At 47.8% G+C, this 19,810-nt stretch overlaps 1 protein-coding gene across 1 annotated transcript; it reads right to left on the bottom strand.

The window, feature by feature from the left end:
• Nucleotides 1–485: 485 nt before the first annotated feature.
• On the bottom strand, nt 486–15,195 carry MYOC (myocilin). The gene is made up of 3 exons (XM_022560142.2): nt 14,426–15,195; nt 3,962–4,087; nt 486–2,343 (listed from the first exon to the last, which is right to left on the bottom strand). The coding sequence occupies exons 1-3, from the start codon at nt 14,943–14,945 to the stop codon at nt 1,559–1,561; spliced, it is 1,431 nt and encodes a 476-aa protein (XP_022415850.1). The 5' UTR covers nt 14,946–15,195; the 3' UTR covers nt 486–1,558.
• Nucleotides 15,196–19,810: the final 4,615 nt, after the last annotated feature.

The raw sequence follows: 19,810 nt of genomic DNA, 5'->3' as shown, positions 1-19,810 counted from the left end.
CTAAAAGGAAGAACCAGCAGAACAAACAAATAAAAATCAAGAAGGAGAAATCCATAATGGAGGAGGAGTTTAATGTCCTGGAAGCTAAGTGAAGAGTTTTCTCCTCCCTTCTGTTCCTCCTTCCATCACCCTCTTCTTCCATCCTGAAGCCAGAAGCAGTAGCTGGTGGAGGGAAAGAAAAGGAAACGTGGGCAGGGCTGTGCAAGCAGGGTTGGCCTTACCTATGTGTGTGCTGTGACCACTCATCACCCAAAAGTGTCTCGTCTTCCACTTTTCATTCAGCAACACCTGGCAGCTACATGTCCTTAGAAGGGTGAATGACTTCATGCACTCTGACTTCTGGGTTTTCTAGGTTTTAAGAGTTTGCTACCAGTGGAGTAGACTGGTAATACCCAGTTGTTATGGGCTGAACTGTCTCCCCGCCACCTCATATGTTAAAGTCCTAACCCCCAGTACCTTAGAATGTGACTGTCTTTGGAGCTAGACCTTTAAAGAGGTATTTAAATTTAGGTAAAGAGGTAATTAAATTCCTTAGGTCTGCTCACCTGAGGTTATGGCTTATGAAATTCATACCTGTGACAGCAAATAAGAACCAAAATAGAGCTAGGGTGAAAGAGGGTAAGTTGGAGAAAAGATGAAAAGATTGTTCGAGAAGGACCAAAATCACCAGGAGATGGGCGTAGGAAGGTATGGATTCCACTGTTTGCCTGCTGTCATCGTGGGCGACACCTCAAAACCAGGTATAATCCTCTCAGTTACACACACACACACACACACACACACACACACACACACACACACACACACACACACACACACACACACACACACACACACACACCAAAACTTTAGCAGGCTGTAATCATACCTCCCAACCCAAAGGAATTACCTGATGGTTGGAATCTGTACTCTTCTCTTCAGCAAAGTATCCCACAAAGTTCAAGGAGAATATTGTGTAAGATTATTTTATTTCACGGGGCAAAGTTGCTGTAATATCCAACTGGACCCCACCTGTAGCATTAGAAGCCACCTGTAGTAAACACATTTTATATATGTTCAGCACTGCTGCAATAGCTGTTCCTCTGCCTTTAGGAGTGCTGCTCGTTATTATAGCTCATGGTAATCAGGCAACATGCAAGAGCAGGTGATGCATGGAACAGGTTCCACGTGGGGAAACATGTTTTTCCCAAACTATTCTCCAAGCATATGTTATTTAGCCACTGAGGGCCATTTATTAAAAACTTTGTGGTTTTCATGAAGAAACTACTATGCATTATAGCTTTTGCCTCAAATCACCAGAAAACTTAAACTATTTTGGTTAAATATCCCTTTAAAAGCTGACAGAAGAAAAGAATATCTGTTATAACGTGGAATCATCTAAATCCCCAGACTGTTATTCCCGCCCAGTTGGACATGGTGACCATGCACATTCTTCTGGGTTAATGCAAGCTTGGAAAGCCAGAAAAGCTGCATGGGCATGGGCTGGCTGGCTGGCTTTCCCCTCAGGAACCCTCAACATCATTTCCTTCTGCCTTTTCTGCTAGCACTTGGCGGCTTTTCACACCTGGGAGAGCCTGATGTCATAGGTGACCATGTTGAAGTTGTCCCAGGCAAAGAGCTTCTTCTCCAGGGGGTTGTAGTCGATCATGCTGCTGTACTTGTAGCGGTTCTTGAACGGGACCATCAGGGCCTTGCTGCTACCGGTGCTGGTGTCGTATGCGAAGTTGACGGTAGCATCAGGCAATGAATAGCTGCTGATGGTATACAAGGTGCTGCAGATGACAAAGGCGTTGGCGACCGACTGCTTACGGATGTTAGTCTCCCAGGTTTGTTCCAGCTCCAGATTCTCTGGGTTCAGCTTGGAGAGGACAATGGCGCCTTTGGCCGCCTCAGTGCTGTAGATCACCCAGAGGCCTGTCTCATCTACTGCCAGGTCGATGTCTGTGTAGCCACCCCAGGAATAGGGGAACTGCCCGTGGTAGCCGGCTCCAGGGATTTCCTTCTCAGCCTTCAGCGTCTCGGTGTGCAGCTCGTATCTGATCACCGTTCTGGACTCCGCCCCCTGGAAGTAGAGGCTGCCCTGGTACACCACGGCGCCTGTGCTTTCCAGCGGCCTGGGCAGCACATGCACCTTGGAAGGGTAGCCCTGCAGGAATTGGCTGATGAGGTCATACTCGAAAACCTGGCGGATGTCTGTGCCCACTGTGTCGATTCTCCACGTGGTCTCCTGGGTATAGGGGTAGGCGGCCTGGGGGTCTCTCATCCACACGCCGTACTTGCCCGTGAGTGTTTCAGCTGTTCTCAGAGTGACAGGTTCTCCTACCCAAATGAGTTCTCCACATCCTGGTGAATTAAAACAAATACCATGTAGCCACCATCTTTCCACAATGTGGAATCATGGCAGAGCCGGTAGAAGTGAGAACCCCAGAGACAGACCATCTGGGTTTAAACCGGGCTTTGCCACGCATCTTCTTATTTTGTCACTTATTGTGACTTTCAATAAGTTACTTTGCTCTCTAAGATTCAGTTTTGTGATTTATAAGGGGAGATAAGAGTAGTGTTTTGGGTAGTAGGGCTGTGGTAAGTTTTAAATGTAATTATACATGTTAAGTGCTCGGTATAGAGTAAATGCCCAGTAAATTTTCTGTGATCACTATGCGATATCAAAGTACAGTTGACCCTTGAACAACATGGGTTTGATCAGTATGGGTCCTCTTATACGTGGATTCTTTTCAATAAATACTTCTACTTGGTATCGGTTGTATAGATGAAGGCTGCACAGAGGGCTTCACACTGTATTTGTAATATTTGACTTAAGCCGGGCAACGTCTCATGATGTTCATTGCATTACTCTTTATGGCTTTCATGTCTGATTTATTTCATTATTATAAAAAATGAGACAATAATCAAGTCATTATAATAATCTCTAAGGGCTCTTTTTCAAGCCCTTCCCCAATGGACCACATACTTCAGCCATCATTTTACTATTTTTTTTTTTTTTTTTTTGCGGTACGTGGGCCTCTCACTGTTGTGGCCTCTCCCGTTGCGGAGCACAGGCTCCGGACGCACAGGCTCAGTGGCCATGGCTCACGGGGCCAGCCGCACCGCGGCATGTGGGATCTTCCCGGACCGGGGCACGAACCCGTGTCCCCTGCATTGGCAGGCGGACTCTCAACCACTGCGCCACCAGGGAAGCCCCAGCCATCATTTTAATATAATAAAATCTCAGTATGATTTTTTAAATGAAGAGTTGGTTGAAAAATTTAAATTTGATCGAATCACAATAAACCTCTGTATTTTAATGGGCATCTCAATTTCCTTACAGAAAGTGGAAACTCTTTGGTGCCCATATCTCAAAGAATCATATTCTGAATATCTCAAAACTCTCCATCCTCATGCATGCCCTCTGTACTAGCAATAACTGTCAACAACATGGATAGTCACTGTCTCTGAAAGACACAGCCCTTGTCTTAAAGTCAGGCTTTCAGGGAACACCTTTCAGAGGGTCAATTGTACTTTTCCTAAATACCCAAAGTTCAGAAAAGATACCTTTAGTAACAGACACTATGCTGGGATGGTCCATGGTGTCTGTCTGGCCCCAAGATAAAGATATGAAGGATCTACTGAAAAATGTTGTTTTTCAGGTGCAATCAATTCTATATGACAATCAAGTGGGTGGAACAAACACATCTCTCATCTTCCCTCAGTGCAGCCCAGTCCCCATCCCAAGTGTAGGTGATAAGATACAGAGCTTTGCTAGGCAAAGATCAATGTCCTGCCAGTGTGCCCTGGAAAGGGAGCAGAAAGGGGGTTCTGTTCCTCTTCCCCTTTCCTGCCTCTGCTCCCAGGGAGGTTATTTGTCCACCCCACTCCCCCATAGTGGGCTGAGCAACTCTGAATGCAGAGCTAGACACAGATAAAGACCACATTGGTACAGAAGAGGAGAAATTTAACTCCATACCAGTGCCTCCCTCTTCACTCCTGGGTTGTCCAGATGGACTCTCCTTCAAGATTCGGGAAGCAGGAATCTCAGTTAACTCTGACTTCAATTCCTGAAAGTCCACGTTCTCCAAATTCCATTTAGAAACTACATTAAAAGAAAGAGGCAAAACTGTACTGTGAGGAAAAAGGCCTAAGGATAGACTATGTTGAGAATGGGATTTAAATAGGCTTCCAAAGACATGAGGATGTTTGAGATTTGTTTTAAGATAATAAATGGGGTCCAGGGACGGGGAGGGACAATGAAACAAGACTGGGCTATGCTGACCACTGTTGGAGCTGGGTGATGGATATGTTAGGGTTTGTATTAGTCTCTCTACTTTTGTGCATGTTTGAAAAATTCCATAATAAAAAGCTCACAAATAATAAATTGCATAGCAATGTGCCTAGCACAGAGTATTCAAAATAAAGTTAGCTTGTACAAAATTAAAATAATTCCCACTAGAAGGTCTGATTTATGAACAGGTGAGGTGTGATGCAGGGATACTGAGAAAATCCTTAGCATTTTCTGGGACGCCAGAAATTCAACAATTAACAATTCTCTGCCTGACTTAAGTGCTCTTGTCTCCTGTCATAATGCAAATGTTCCCGTAAGAAGTAACACATTAAGCTTCAACACGCTCGGCTGAAATATTCTGTCAGATCCCTTTCCAAGACCATTTTAGACAAGGAAGAGAGTGTGCAGGTTTCCTGCAGGAATTTGGGAGACGGTTTGAGCCATGGAGAAGGGAAGAGGTGTGGATGACACTGGTTAGACATTAAGTCATCACAGTGTATCACGCATTGCTACTTTGACTTAGGATTATGGCATACAGCAGCCCTTGAATACAAGGAAAAAGCACAGCCACAGGAGCAGCTGTTTTAAAATGCAGGTTGGATTATGGTTCAGGTATGATGAGGCCAACAGAGCAGGAGACAATTGCCATTAAAAAGATAGCTCGTGATACTCACTGATCCCTAGAGGAGGGGGGACCCCACCCCCATAGAGGGCCACACGGTGAAGCACCAGGGTTCATCAGGAGGGAGGGGGAACATGGGTGAGAGCTTTGTTTTGATTTCCAGGGGAAGGAATGAGTGAGGCAGGGTAAGCAGGTTTAGGATTGGCTACTCTGAATAATTTCTGCAGGCTCTGAAGCGTAGGAGCTGTCCCCAGTTGTCTGGTACCTGGCCCGCATTGATCAGGGCAGGAGAATAGTCGCCCTGAGTGTGGGACCCGATGGAGGAGGGGTTGGGGGTGTAGGCTCCGAATTGGTTCATTTGCATATGAAAGGTGTGCTTACAGGTGAGTCATTTACTATCTTTAAGAGTTGGCTAACCCTCTGAGGGGCAGTCCCTCCTGTTATCAGCAAGACCCAAATGTCAAAAGATATGCTTAAAACATCGGCCTTTTCTCTTGCTGAACGTCTCAGGCAGTCTGACCTGGCCCCCAGCCCAGCCGAATAGCAGGGAGGGCAGTCAGGGCAATGCCTGCGGCTGGGCTCCCACACAGCCCAGATAGTCAGGAAGACATTCTCTGTCTTTCATCACTTGTTAGCTTAACTCTTCTAAATTTACCTCTCAGGCAATGGAACTCTTAACCCCCCTGGATGTGCCACATTTCATCAATCTTCAGCCGCACATTCTTTCACATTTTCACATGTCTGGAATCAAGGTACCCTCTTATAGTCGCTGGTATTCAGCTTAGGTGAACTACAGTACAAGAAAAGGCTCCTGTAAGGAGGTAGGGAAAGCACCCAGCTAAGAAGCGCTAAGGCTTGGGCTGGGCCAGGGCGCTGGGGTTGGCCTTCAGGTGTAGCCCCTCCACCTCCCCTCCCGACCCCACAGCAGTCTCCACCCCTGCCTTTCATGCAGGGGCCTGGCCTCCAGGGGAGTGTGACTGCCCTGGAGGGGGTGCGTGCTCACACCCTGGGACGTTCCTCAGTCTAGACTGGGCCGGGTGACCGGTTATGAACTCTAAGCCAAAACGTGTAGCCAACTGAGGTCATCCTAGATATGCGCTCCACACTCCAGGGGTAATTGGGAGTACCCCTAGGGATGTGGAAGGTCTTCGGTGTCCGCAGCCTTGGGAAGCTGTTTATCCATCCTGTCAGCCAGCCCCTCTGGAGCACCTATTAACTGTTAAGACTAGATGTGGAGAAAAAAGGTGAATAAGATACAGCTGGTCCATGGTTCCCTTTAGGAATGGATAATCTGGCAAAGTCCTCTTAGCCAGGAAGTAACATGGGTTCATTCCAGGCTACTTTGGGAACCAGGATCGGTTGGACCACCCAAACAGTTGCTGGAAAGTCCTGGGAAGTTAATTTGATTCCTTGAATCTCCTTCTCCCTGTCTGAAGAGCTGTGGAGGTGAGGAAAGTCCTCCGTTCTTCCCTCTAAAGATTGCCTTGACCTAGGAGGGTACCCAAGGCAGAGGCTGCTCTGCTAGGTCAGATGTAGGTTCCCTAGACCAGACCAGTCGGGACCTGCGTGGGCAGCATGCGAGAGGAACAGGGTGCCCAAGGTCCCCTGTTCTTCTGTGCTGCCAGGAATAGGTAAGTGTGAGGAAGCCCCTTCCTTTACGAGGGGCTGACAGAGCTGTCTTCAACCGTCCCAGCCTCCTGAAGCCCAGGCCTCTGCCCTCTGTCTGCCTCTCCCAACCGCTTGACTTATCTCTTAGGCCTAAAACACAAGGAGAGAGCCCTCACTCCTGGCTGTCAGAAGCCACCACCACCACCCCCTTGCCTATGCAACCTCTGACACTGACCAGAGGCTCATACATTGTGGCCATTTCTCAAAGTCATGTCACTGAGCGAGTTCCCTGAGATGAGCTGTTTTCCTTTCCTTTGTACCTTTCCTTAGACCACTGTTCCTCAGGATAATTCAAACTTTGTTTCCATTAATTCTCAGAACATAGGAGCTGGTGTCAAGTAACATGAAGTGAGAGAGAAATACTGCAGTGACATCTGTACCAAGCTGGAGAGTTCCCTCACCCCACCCCAGCTCCCTGCCCTTCAGCTCCTTGACTCGCAGTTGCCATCCATCAAGGGCTACTGTGAGCCTGCCCTCCCCTGCACCTGGCTCCTTCCTCTGTGCATCTGATACAAATTATTTCACTCTGTGAGTGTAGCTAGGATGGTCATATAATTCAGTGAGAAATTTTACTGAAAAGAAGATGTATATTGAGAAAAGTAGAGGCACACACCTGCAAGTCAGTGAGAAGAAAATTCAGAAAAATGGGGGACCTCCCTGGTGGTCCAGTGGTTAAGACTCCACGCTTCCAGTGCAGGGGGCTCGGGTTCAGTTCCTAGTCAGGGAACTAAGATGCCACATGCTGGTGCGGAAATGCCCTCTCAGGAATTCCCTGGTGGTCCAGTGGTTAAGAGTCCGCACTTTCAATGCGGGGGGTGCAGGTTTGATCCCGGGTCGGGGAACTAAGATCCCCACAAGCCACATGGTGCAGCCAAAAGAAAAAAAAAAGAAAGAAAGGAAAACGCCCTCTTTAGCCACAGGGAATAAAAAAAAAGTGAGGGGGAAACAAACCCAAACAGGCATTTTCCCAGGTAAATTCATTGAAGACATTTAAAGTACTGGCACTGAAATACTGAAAAACAGCTTCTTTGTGAAAAGAGATGATTAACAGGTATTTATGGCTCTTTCTACATTTCAAAGCAGTTTTATATAAATTATTTATGTGATCTGGTGCCTTCAAAAGTTTTAGAGAAATAGAATAAGGCTTTAGAACTGCAGTCTGCCCCTAATTTAACTATTGCCACCAGTTACTAAGGGCCTCCTATGAGCCAGGTCCTGTGCTAGGCTTTTGCTATCATTACCCCTATTCCACATAACAGTCCTAAGAGGGAACGTTATGATCTTCGTTTTGCAGAAGAGGAAACTGAGGCTCAGAGAGGTTAAGTTACTTGCCCAAGGTCACAGAGCTGGTAAGTGGTGGGACTAGGACTTGAACCCACGTGTGCCATCGTCATGGCAGTTGTGAACCTTTCCACCCTGTGGTGGGGATGTGGGTCAGTTATAAATGTACTGCCTGTCAGTGCTGAATGCACCCTTCCATAGATGCTCTCTCAAAAAAAGAGACATTTCTCCTTTAAAGTGAGTATGATGTTAGGCTTTGTCAGTAGAGGGCGCTAGAGGGACACAGTGGTGGTGGGGGGGCCAGCCTTCTGCAGTGTCCCGCAGGGGCTGGGCTGGCAGCAGGAGTGTGAGGACGTCTGGTGGAGCTCTGCCTCAGGCACTTGCCAAAGACGTTGTTCTTCTGTGACTTTGCAGCCTCAGCCTGGCCATAACGTTTCCACGACCCTCTCAACACCGCACCCAGAGTCCTTGCATGGGGACCCCCGTGCTCTGCAGACCTCTGCAAGCCCCTACGCTGGCTCTGCAGGGCTCCTGCAGCCTTTCCCAGACTCAGGAGATGTCCATTCCACCTCTAGCCTGGGCTAACCGGCCAGCGTCTCTGCTCTCTGATGGGCTCAACCCCACCTTCCTCAATGATGTCGGAACCCATTCCAAGTTTGTCCTTCCTCTGTACCCTCCCTCAGCCCTAGGGTGCCATGTGGGGTTTATTTTATCTCATAGCTGCTCTTTCATCAGTTAATTCTTTATATTGAACATCCCTGACTTAACCTGCTATGTGGTATCTGCCTCCTGCTTGAACTGAGACTGCTACCAGAAGCTCTACACTGCTCAGCACTTTAGGGGGTGACCCACTCCTGGAGTTGACTCAGATTCCAGCAGGTGGCTCATGCACACACAGCTCCCAGGCGATTTTCCCAGAGAGACATCTTCCTGTCAGCTCTTCCTCCCCTACACGTGCCTGGCTGGTGCCCAGTTCCTTTCCTGGTCCCACCAAGGTCCTCAGGGCTCTAACCAGGGGGTCTTTCTCCCTGGCCCCCTAACCCCCAAACCCTTTGCAAGAACCACACCTCATGTGCTTTCTTTGGAGTAAACAAGAATCACAATAAAACATAAGGTCGTGCTTCCCTGGTGGCGCAGTGGTTGAGAGGCCGCCTGCCGATGCAGGGGACACGGGTTCGTGCCCCGGTCCGGGAAGGTCCCGCATGCCGCGGAGCGGCTGGGCCCGTGAGCCATGGCCTCTGACCCTGCGCGTCCGGAGCCTGTGCTCCGCAATGGGAGAGGCCACAACAGTAAGAGGCCCGCGTACGGCAAAAAAAAAACAAACAACATAGGGTCAGAGAATGGCTTCCAGAATGACTGTAAGGCCAGTTCTCAGTTGGCAGATGGGATGGTTGGATTGCAAATCTGCTGGGTGCTGCTTGGCTGTGTCAGCCAGGAACACCTGGCAACGGTCAGATTCCCAGAGTAGAGTCGCCTGGCGTAAGAAGCAAAGCCTGTGGGAGAGGATGCAGAGCCCAAAGGCAGGGAAGCCGTTGCATGAAGGGGCCTGGCTGAGCCGGAAGTCATAGTTGCCTAATTCAGTCCTGCCATGTACAAGCTGTGTGACTTTGGGCAATTGCTCAATTTCTCTGAGCCTCAGAATTCTTAGCTCAAACTATAAATGAAATGATCCTCAGTAAAAATGTAACAAAACTAAAATTTCTCTGGAATGTTTCAAAATCACTCAAATTTCATTCTGAATTGGGAGAAAAACAAAAAGAGGCTATGAAAAGATTAAGGACTGTATTGTATCAGACAGCTAAAAATTTTTAGGGCTTTTGTTTGTTTCTATGAAAATTCAGTCCTGCGGTTGAGAAGTTCATGTCTATTATAAAATTTTGGAAATATTTTCTTCATGCTCTGTCCTATTTATATACTTATATGTAGATATATAAGCAAATGACATTGTAATGATTTTTTTAGTTATTTTCTATCACTGCCTGAAAAGTTAGGTCAGTATTATATACGTGAAGAGGATGAAGAAAAAGAAGGGTGCCAACATAATCACAGGTTGTCGTGAATACTCTAGAAGGTGAAGATTAGCTAGCAGACTACTGTCCTGGGTGCTACTCCAACATATACTGTCTCTGGAATCAATGCGCGTTACAGAAATGATATGTACACATCGACATTTTGATCTATAAATGACATTCTTTTTTTTTGGCCACACTGGGTCTTCGTTGCTGTGCGCAGGCTTTCTCTAGTTGTGGTGAGCGGGGGCTACTCTTCATTGCTGTGCGCAGGCTTCTCATTGCGGTGGCTTCTCTTGTTGCAGAGCACATGGGCTCTAGGCACGCAGGCTTCAGTAGTTGCAGCATGTGGGCTCAGTAGTGGCGGCACGTGGGCCCCAGAGTGCACGGGCTTCAGTAGTTGCAGCGCATGGGCCCAGTAGTTGCGGCGTACAGGCTCTAGAGTGCGCGGGCTTCAGTAGTTGTGGAGCACAGGCTTAGCTGCTCCACGGCATGTGGGATCTTCCCAGACCAGGGATCGAACCCCTGTCTCCTGCATTGGCAGATGGATTCTTAACCACTGCACCACCAGGGAAGTCCCTATAAATGACATTTTTAAACAGTAGTGGAGCTCAAGCAAAAGAAGCCCTTCGTAGCTATAATCCATTTACTGGGTGGTCACTCAGTGCCAGGCACTGTGCTGGATGCTTTCCTGCGTTACTTCTAATTGGGGGGATTATTCTCCCCATCCTGTAAGTGAGGAAGTAAATCTGCAGCACTTGTGTTGAGCAACTCTGGTGCCCCTCCCTGCATATCTTGCCTACCTTTTTCTAGCCATTGCTGTGTCAACCTCTGCAAGAACAAGCCTGGTGCTCACATCTGTGGATCAGGGAAGTGCAATATACCCCATGGGATGATCCTTGGCCAACAGAGTATCGAATCTGGGAAGGAATGCTCCCTTTCTCTGTTGCATTCTACACAGATTCTCAGAAGTCTTGATGGGCTACAGCCTTTGCTGCTCACCATGGGGACCAGTTGAGGAAGGGCCCTCCCCCACTGCCCCATGCTGGTTCTCTTTCCTTCCCTGTCACACTCTCCCCTGTCCCCGATTCTCCTCCCTGGGATCGTGGCCCGTACAAACACTGCACACAAGCCCTCATCCCAGGTTCTGTTCTCTGAGAGTCCAAAGCAGACGAGAAATAAAGGGGAAGGTGGGATTTCTCTTGTGACGCTATAAGCAACTCTAGTTTCTCTTTTGGTAATCTGTATTTTCTATTTATTTAAAAGATTTAAAAGATTATTTAAAAGATTTCTAGACATTTCACTACAGAATTATTACTACAACATCTTATATGCGTATATTATTTCAACTCACACACACACACACGTATAAACAAGTGACTTCTGTGATTCTAAGGACATTTTTTTTCTATGTGATAACTACACAATAAAGAAGATGGTGGTGACAGTTCGAATTACAGGTGGAGTCAGGAAAAGTCCACCTCCTCAGGCCTTTCCTCTGCCCAGTCGGCCTCACTAAGCCCTCAGTCCCACACCCTCCATCCCTCAGTTATTGCCTCTCCTGCCTAAAGCACACCTACACCTGAATCCCAGCCACACCAAACACCCCTTTACTCTCAAATCTAGGACCTTGAAGCACATCTTTTGTTCCAAGCGCTCTTTCCCTGATGTTTAAATGTAACTTTTCTGTCATTCATCTTTAGGTTCTATAAACTAGAGGTCACGTCAGGGTCCTGAAGAGCCACTGAACATCGGGGGAGGGGCTTGAATTCTAGTCCTGGCTCTGCCACTAGAGGGCTGGTGACCGGGAACCTCTGAGCAGCCTCTCTGGGCCTAAGTTCCACATCTGCACAAATGAGCCAGAGGCATCAGATGCTCTCGAGGCCCCCTTTCCAGCTATACATCCTTGTACTAATGTAATTTCCTGCTCACGAAAAACCCACTGCTAGAAAAGAGCTTCCAAGTCTGTAGTTCACTATAATGGGCTGTTGTCTTTATTTCAAAAGTAGAGCAGCTGGAAAGGACAAAAAGAAATATAAAATCAGGGCTTCCCTGGTGGTGCAGTGGTTAAGAGTCCGCCTGTCAATGCAGGGGACACGGGTTCGAGCCCTGATCTGGGAAGATCCCACATGCCATGGAGCAACTAAGCCCGTGCGCCACAACTACTGAGCCTGTGCTCTAGAGCCCACGAGCCACAACTACTGATCCCACGTGCCACAGCTACTGAAGTCCGTGTGCCTAGAGCCTGTGCTCTGCAACGAGAAGCCACCGCAATGAGAAGCCCGCACACTGCAATGAAGATACAATGCAGCCAAAAATAAATAAATAAAACAAATAAATTTAAAAATATATGTATATAAGATCAGAGAACACATTGAATAAATTCCCAAAAACTTGTTAAATGACCACAAGACAATAAAAAAAATGTTTCCTCTATTTTCTCTCTCTCTCTCTCTCTCACACACACACTCTCTCTCTCTCTCTCTCTCTCTCTGTGTGTGTCTCTCTCTCTCATGGGTTCTGTTCATTCAGTTAACAGTCTGAAATACGTAAAGCCTCATAACACTTTTATTAATAATGATTCTTTCATTTGTGCTCAAAGACTCAACTTCAGCAAGTCTCAGCACCATCACTGCTCAGCTGTTCAACCTGGGATCCCTTGGCATCTTGTGATCTTACTTCCCTTCATTGTAAAATTTAGAATTGGATCTCTTCCAACTCTATCAATACAGGATTTTTAAAAATCCTTTATACCTTAGAGTCATTTCATTTGAACCCTACAAAAATCATTATTCACAACAGGAATTTTCATTGCCACGTTATGGATGAGAAACCAAGGTGCAGAGACTAAATGATTTGCCCAAGGTCACACCCAGGCATGGAGCCTTGGGTTTTCTGGTGTCACATCTGTGCAGATTTTGCCTTTCATGCAGAGCCTCTTTAGAAGATAATTTCCCTTCATTTTAATTTGAAGATTTTTCAAAGCTTTTGAAAAGTTGACAGTACAATAAACCCCCCCATGTGTCGTTCACTTAGATTCAACAACTGCTAATATTTTGTCACATTTGTATCATTTTTCTTTCTCTCTTTATATATTTACAGTCTTTGCAAACCATTTGAAAGTAAATTGTAGACATTCTGATGCCTCATCCCTAAGTGCTTGAGTATGTATCTCCTTAGAACACGGATATTCTTCATAACCACAATACCATACCTCACCCAAGAAACGGAACACTAATCCAATAACACAACCTGATAAGCAGTCTATATTCAAATTTCCTCAAGGATCCCAAACCTGTCCCTTGTAGCTTTGTCCCCCTGGATGCAGGGGCCACTCCAGCATCATGTACTGCCTTTGGTTACTACATCTCTACAGTCTCCTTTAATCGAAAACAAGGCCCCCACCCCCAGCTCCCTTTTTTTTTCTTTCTTGATGTCGACATCTTTGAAGAGCCCAGGCTAATAGTCCCCTAACTGGATTTGCTTGCTTGTTCCCTCATAATTGGAAAACTTATTAAACAGTGAATATTTGGGAGCAGAGTTTCACAAAAAGTGACACATATACTTTCTTCCCAACTACTGGGAAGAGTGTCCCTCCTCCCTCAGTGTACACTCATGGACTCACCTGGCAGGGACCAGGATGAACAGAATGACATCTCAGGTAGCAAAAGCCACTTCAAAGTGACTTAAAAGCAGAGGTTCTCAGATTGGACCAAGAGCAGGAAAATTTCCAAAACAACATATTGAGGGAACCCACACTGGGTTGCTGCCTCTTTATTTTGCCCAGGAAGGACACTTAAAAAAAAAACCCTACCACCTATCATCATTTCATAAATCTATTGTCATTTCATAAACAGAGGTCATTTTAACAACAAAAGGTAAGCGTCAACAATCTCTGAACAAAGATTCACAAAAGGACAGTTTTCTAAAAAGGATAGTTGGCAACTTTCTCCTGATCCTATATATTTGCATCTCACCTGGTCTTTATATTTCTCATTTTGCTATGGATTGTGAAAACTGTCACGGGTAGGCACAAGAACTCAGAACTGGGGCTTCCCTGGTGGTGCAGTGGTTAAGAATCCGCCTGCCAATGCAGGGGACACGGGTTCAAGCCCTAGTCTGGGAAGATCCCACATGCTGTGGAGCAACACAACTACTGAGCCTGCATTCTAGAGCCCGTGTGCCACAACTACTGAAGCCCGCGCGCCTAGAGCCCGTGCTCTGCAACAAGAGAAGCCACCGCAATGAGAAGCCTGCGCACCGCAACAAAGAGTAGCCCCCACTCGCCGCAACCAGAGAAAAACCCTCACGCAGCAATGAAAACCCAACGCAGCCAAAAAATAAATTTAAAAAATAATAATAAAAAAGAACTCAGAACCATGAACCTCAACAGAACTCTTGGGAGCTAACTCACTAGCAACATGTGAAAGTGATTGCTTTGCCCTCCTTAATTTGCCTGACTCACGCTAGATGCGTGGTCTCCAGGAGAAAGGAGAGGGCAGGAAGGACAGGCCTGGCCACCTGTAACAGGTTTCCGTGAACCGTGCCACCTTCACCCCATGGTGTTACCTTCCTTGGAGCCTGGTGGCACGTCCTCAGAGGTGCTGCGGAACTGGGGACACAGGCCCCTCCTCAGGCTCGCTACCTCCTCGCTACTGCTTTCCAACCTCCTGGCCAGATCCCCGTTCTCTGCCTCCAGTCGTCTCTTCTCCTCCTCCAGAGCTGACTTGTCACGGACGAGGTGGCTGTAGGCTAACTCCAGCTCCCTCTGCAGCCCCTCCTGGGTGTCCCAGGGCATGGCAGCCTGGCCCAAGGTCAGGCGGTGGAGGAGGGCCTCCAGGGAGCTGAGCCGGGCTTTGGTGGACTCCAGGGCCGCGCGCTGTTCTCTGCTGTCTCTCTGCAGGTCCTGGATGGCCGACATGGCCTGGCCCTGCTCAAGGCAGCTGGACTCATTGGGGCTGGCCACGCTGAAGGTGTACTGGCATCGGCCACTGCGGTCGTTGGCCTTCCGGAACTGTGCTGTCCTGGCACCCACACCCCATACCAGACAGGCCAGCAGCAGCAGCAGCAGCAGCTGAACAGCTGGCATCTCGGGCCTGCAGTGGCAGCAACGTGCACAGAAGTCCTCAGAGCAGCCGCTGGACGAGGCTCCCTCTGGAACTCTCCCCTGCGCCGCGAGGTGTCTGGCTGGGTGGCCCGGCTGATTCCTGCCCTGGCTGCACAGAGGTTTATATATACTGGGGGAGACAGCCCTGCGTGGGGGGAGGATGAGGCGGCCACGTGAGGCTGGGTGAGGCCGTGCACAAGGGGGGGCGCTGTTTTCACACTGCCAGCAAGAGTCTTAGAAAATGACCTTCCAGAAGTCTGTTTTGAATTTCTTTTAAAAAAGAATGTCCCACTTTATGCACCCCACATCCCCATAGCAGTCCTTATATCCCCACCCTGTTTTCCCACATACACTCACACACACCCACCTCATCCAGCATGACTACTTGTGTGTCCGTTTCAACAAGGATTTATTTCTAGTTCCTATCTCCATTACTCTGCAAACTTTATTGAGAACCTGCTCTGTGTCAGGCACTGTTCTAGAAAACGGGGATACAGCCATACCTAAGACACAGTCCCTTTGTCCCTGTAGCAGTGACAGAGATGAATAACAGCCAGGCAGGATACAAAGGCAGCATGCCGCCAGGCTTAAGGGAGCAGCAATGCTTTAAAAGCAGTTAGAAGCAGAATTCTTCCCCCACCCCTCCCTTTAAAACATATGTGGCTATATCTTTGGGAGGACGTTCTGATTCTAGTCTTGCTTCTCAGGCACCAAGGTCAGTGCTAGCCTCTAGACTAGTTCTCACCACATGTGTACGTGTGCATGCAAATGCCATTGATCTCACTGATGATATCTGTGGAAGCCTCCTCAGGAAGATTTTTTTTTTTTTGCGGTACGTGGGCCTCTCACTGTTGTGGCCTCTCCCGTTGCGGAGCACAGGCTCCGGATGCGCAGGCTCAGCGGCCATGGCTCACGGGCCCAGCCGCTCTGAGGCATGTGGGATCTTCCCGGACCGGGGCACGAACCCGTGTCCCCTGCATCGGCAGGCGGACTCTCAACCACTGAGCCACCAGGGAAGCCCAGGAAGATGTTTTTAAATGTATAAAATATATAGGATTGCAAAGGAAACATATATTGAAATACTACTATCAAAAATTTTTTAATTGAAATATACATGTCCTTTTTATTAACATCTTAAAAACAAGGTCAAGCAGGGGGGTATCTAATTTCAAAGTAGTTTTGCACATAAATACTATTGCATGCTAACTGCAACAACTGTAATGAAATGTAAAATGTCTGTGATCTCTATTGGTGGTGACAAAGTCGCAGGTACTGCTAACACAATATGGAAGGAAATGTTAAACCCAAATTTTACTTCAAAAGTGGTAAAAATAAAGATGTAGTTTTTTTCCATCCAAATTCATGAGCTTTCTGGACCCTAGGTTAATAATCCCTGCTTTATATTAATAAATCTAAAGAGAAACAAAAACCCCACCAAATATGCCAAGAAGAGGTCAACGCAAATCAGAACGTGTGCAGCAGCCTCATAGGTAACTTTTTAAATAACATTTGCATTTAAGCAATTGATGTTGTCTGATACCAATAACATCTTAAGTTTTTTTTTTTTTTTTTTTTTTTGTGGTACGCGGGCCTCTCACTGCTGTGGGCTCTCCTGTTGTGGAGCACAGGCTCCGGACGTGCAGGCTCAGTGGCCATGGCTCACAGGGCCAGCCGCTCCGCGGCATGTGGGATCTTCCCGGACCGGGGCACAAACCTGTGTCCCCTGCATCGGCAGGTGGACTCTCAACCACTGTGCCACCAGGGAAGCCCATCTTCAGTATTTTTGAAGTAAATATAATATTTCAGATGTGCCCTGGCAGTCTCTGCTCGAGATTGAGAAAATACATTTTGCTCTAAAAATTCTATTCTTATTTGATTGGTTCTAAAGTTAGACTTGAACTTGAGACACTTGCAAGTGGGTGTCTGTTTACTGCTGACTAAAGGGTACTATTCTCAGTTCCTGAATCAGGTAATAAACATTACCAAAATGATTTTTTAAAATATCTTATAGTCAGCAAGAACCGATTCAAATCTGTTTGGCTTTACTCTTAGGAATGTTCTCTTTCTGTTAAAAGGACTAAGATCGTTCCTGGGCTGCCGACTCCATGGAGGAAAAGAGTTCTGGATAAAGAGAAACGTAAGTAATTTTGCTGCATTCAGTTTGCTCAGGATAACTCTGTTTGTAAAGGAAGAACATAGGACTAGAAATCAGGTTTTCTAACTTCCCTTGAATTGATTTCCTTTTTGTGATACAGCACTGCCTAGGATAATCCAGGAGCACACAATCTGTATTTCCCGGGGCTTTTCCAGTCAGTTCCCAATGCCCTTTAGTGAATTTTTGTCTTTTTCAACCACACTTTAGCCCTCTCTTTTGCTTTATCTCCCCTAAGCTGCAGGCCAGTCACTGTTGAGCTGTGTGGGTGCCAGTCAGGGGTGAAGAGTTTAACAATCCCTGGCATTTTTGCTTGGACCAACCCAGTTTTTGACTGCCAGGCAAAAGCAATCATTCTCAACATTCTGCATGGTTCCTGGCAAATGCCACTGTGCTTAGGGAAAGAAATGTGGCTGCTGGGTTCATTGACCTTTTCTTTATCACTGTGGTTCACTGTCCCGTCTTCCCCCTGGAGCCGGATATGATAAGGACTGACCAGACCCTCATATTCTGCCTTTTTCCCCTGACCCGTCATCACGACCCCTATTTACACCTCACTGCCAGAGTTCTGTCTGCTGCCCGCTCTTAGCATCTCCCTCTCAAAGCCCTCATGGAACACTCGAGCCACCAGGGCACTTACTGATGAGAAAGGACAGGGACTTGCCCAAGGTCACACAGCCAATGAGTGGCAGAACCAGAAAGAAAACCGAGGTCTCCAGGTTCCAAGGTTTTCCATCTTCTCGCCTAAGCCTAGTCTACCCAAGGGCCCACTAATTGCCCAGAATACGTGAAAGACTCCAGTCACTTCTTCAAGGAATCACCGCTCTAGGAAATGAGCTAGCTTCCTATATTCCCATTAATGAAGCAAACCCATGCATACCCTTGAGTTTTCACAGCTGATTTTACAAAACTGCATCCTTTCATGAAATAGAGTTATTTCCCTAAAAGCAGAGAAAAGGGCTCACTAGAAGACACAGGAAACTTTCCAGCCCCGTGAACAGCAATAAACATGTGGTCGGCTTCCTCCTGCCCTTTTCACCCTGCTGCCTTTCACCACCCTCCCCGCGCCAGCGCCCGACTCCCCGCGCCAGTCTCCACCTCCTGGAACCCTGGACATGGAGACCCCTTTCCCTCTGACGAAACCCTGTCCACTCCAGATTCGCCGTTAGACTGTGTGTTCCAGTTGCATTTCCTTTCCGGAGTGTGGAGCCAGGGAGTCTCCAGCTCAGGTGCTCCCGGCAGCCGGAAAGGTGTGCGTCCGGCCACCCACAGAGCTAGGTTTGTGGCCGGAGCAGGCACGGAAGGCGCTGGCCTGGGGCATCCGTGCAAGATGGGGGCAGCAGGGGGCACGAGGGAGCGGCATACTTAAGGAGCATCCGTTACATTTCGTTTCGAGGTTGTGTTTATTTCCATTCTTTTAGCCTGGGGTTTAAGCTGGTTGGCTACTGGTTTTCTTCTGCAGTTCTTCCACGAGAAACTGGAACCTTCATGAAGGTAGAGCTGGGACCACTTGGCTCACCATCTTGTCCCCAGGGTCAGGCAGATACAAGCGCTCAATACATTTTCAGTGGATTCGTGGGTGGGTACATAATTCAAGCAGAAATAGAATACAAAAGCGCCCTCAGGCATGAGAGTAAAGCCATGGATGGTGCCATCTTCTGGGCTGCTCAGGACCCTCTGGGCACCACCCTGGGGTCTGCCAGCAGGGCTCTCCCAGCTGGAGAGGAAGCCTTTGCTGGGGGCACACTCCTCTCCCCCAAATGCACACACATAGCCTCCACTGGGATTATTTTATGTATGCCTTTATTTCACTACGGATAAGGAGGCTTACTACAAAACACTGGTGAATTAAAATGGTAACTTACTACCACGAAAATGAGGACCAGGGAAGGGACTGATGAGACGCAGTCTTACCCGGGGAGCTCAAGGCACCATTCTCCACCCCGCAGCTTTCCTCTGTTTCCCAGGTGGTTCATCATTGAAGTGATTCATTATTAAGCACGTACTGTGTGCTAAGGGCTGTGGCATACACAGGAATATGTAGGAGGTGGACCCCATCCTCAAGGATCTCTCAGGCTGTAACGCTGGGTGGGGCTGGTGGAGTAACCTAAGTGCTGGAGAAGCCTAGGGGAGGTGGGTGTCCCTCATGAACGGGGGGGCTTCACAGGGGAGATGCATCTGTAAAGAGACCTAAAGAGATGACATGTTAACAGTTGCTCAGGTCCTCGGGTTGCGACTGGTTATAGGTCTGCCTTGGGTTCTTTCAGTGTACCTTGTGTCTAATGACAAGCCATGCGGAATCACTTTCAGATTAAACATGTCTATTTCCTCTGTGGCTGCATCCCACCACCCTTTGACCCAAAGCAGGAAGCCGGTGGGGTGGGGGGGGGGCGGATCTTAAGCCATTGAGCCCTGCACATTCTCTTCCATCCAGTGCTTGTCTGGTGCTGTCCAATGGGAGCTGGCCCTGGGCACTGGGGCATCCTCTCCCTATTGGGAGAGAGAGAGACTTACAAGGGTAGGACCCAGCAGCTGCAGCTACAAGGTATAGCCCAGGAGCTTGTCCCTGCCTGGAGAGGAAGGCTTTTATGAGACCTGAATGTATATAGGGACAGCCCTCGTGGCAGTTCTGAGAGCTCCAAATGTCATGCTAGCATCTAGAGAGTGTCAAACCACACTTAAGTTATCACAGTAA

The sequence above is a fragment of the Delphinapterus leucas genome, chromosome 1 (assembly GCF_059928025.1).
Source record: "Delphinapterus leucas isolate spDelLeu-1000000601 "Yukka" chromosome 1, BTC_Dleu_Yukka2, whole genome shotgun sequence".
Lineage (NCBI taxonomy): Eukaryota > Metazoa > Chordata > Mammalia > Artiodactyla > Monodontidae > Delphinapterus > Delphinapterus leucas.
The sequence above is the reverse complement of the archived record's forward strand: the minus strand, read 5'-3'. Positions and strand labels throughout refer to the sequence as shown.

What these genes read in the sequence shown, in the direction of transcription:
- MYOC (XM_022560142.2), bottom strand. Translation starts at nt 14,945, where the DNA reads ATGCCAGCTGTTCAGCTGCTGCTGCTGCTGCTGCTGGCCTGTCTGGTA. An exon ending in GCCACCAGGCTCCAAGGAAG is followed by an intron (nt 4,088 to 14,425) that starts GTAACACCATGG and finishes CTTTTAATGTAG; the next exon opens with TTTCTAAATGGAATTTGGAG. An exon ending in GAGTGAAGAGGGAGGCACTG is followed by an intron (nt 2,344 to 3,961) that starts GTATGGAGTTAA and finishes TTAATTCACCAG; the next exon opens with GATGTGGAGAACTCATTTGG.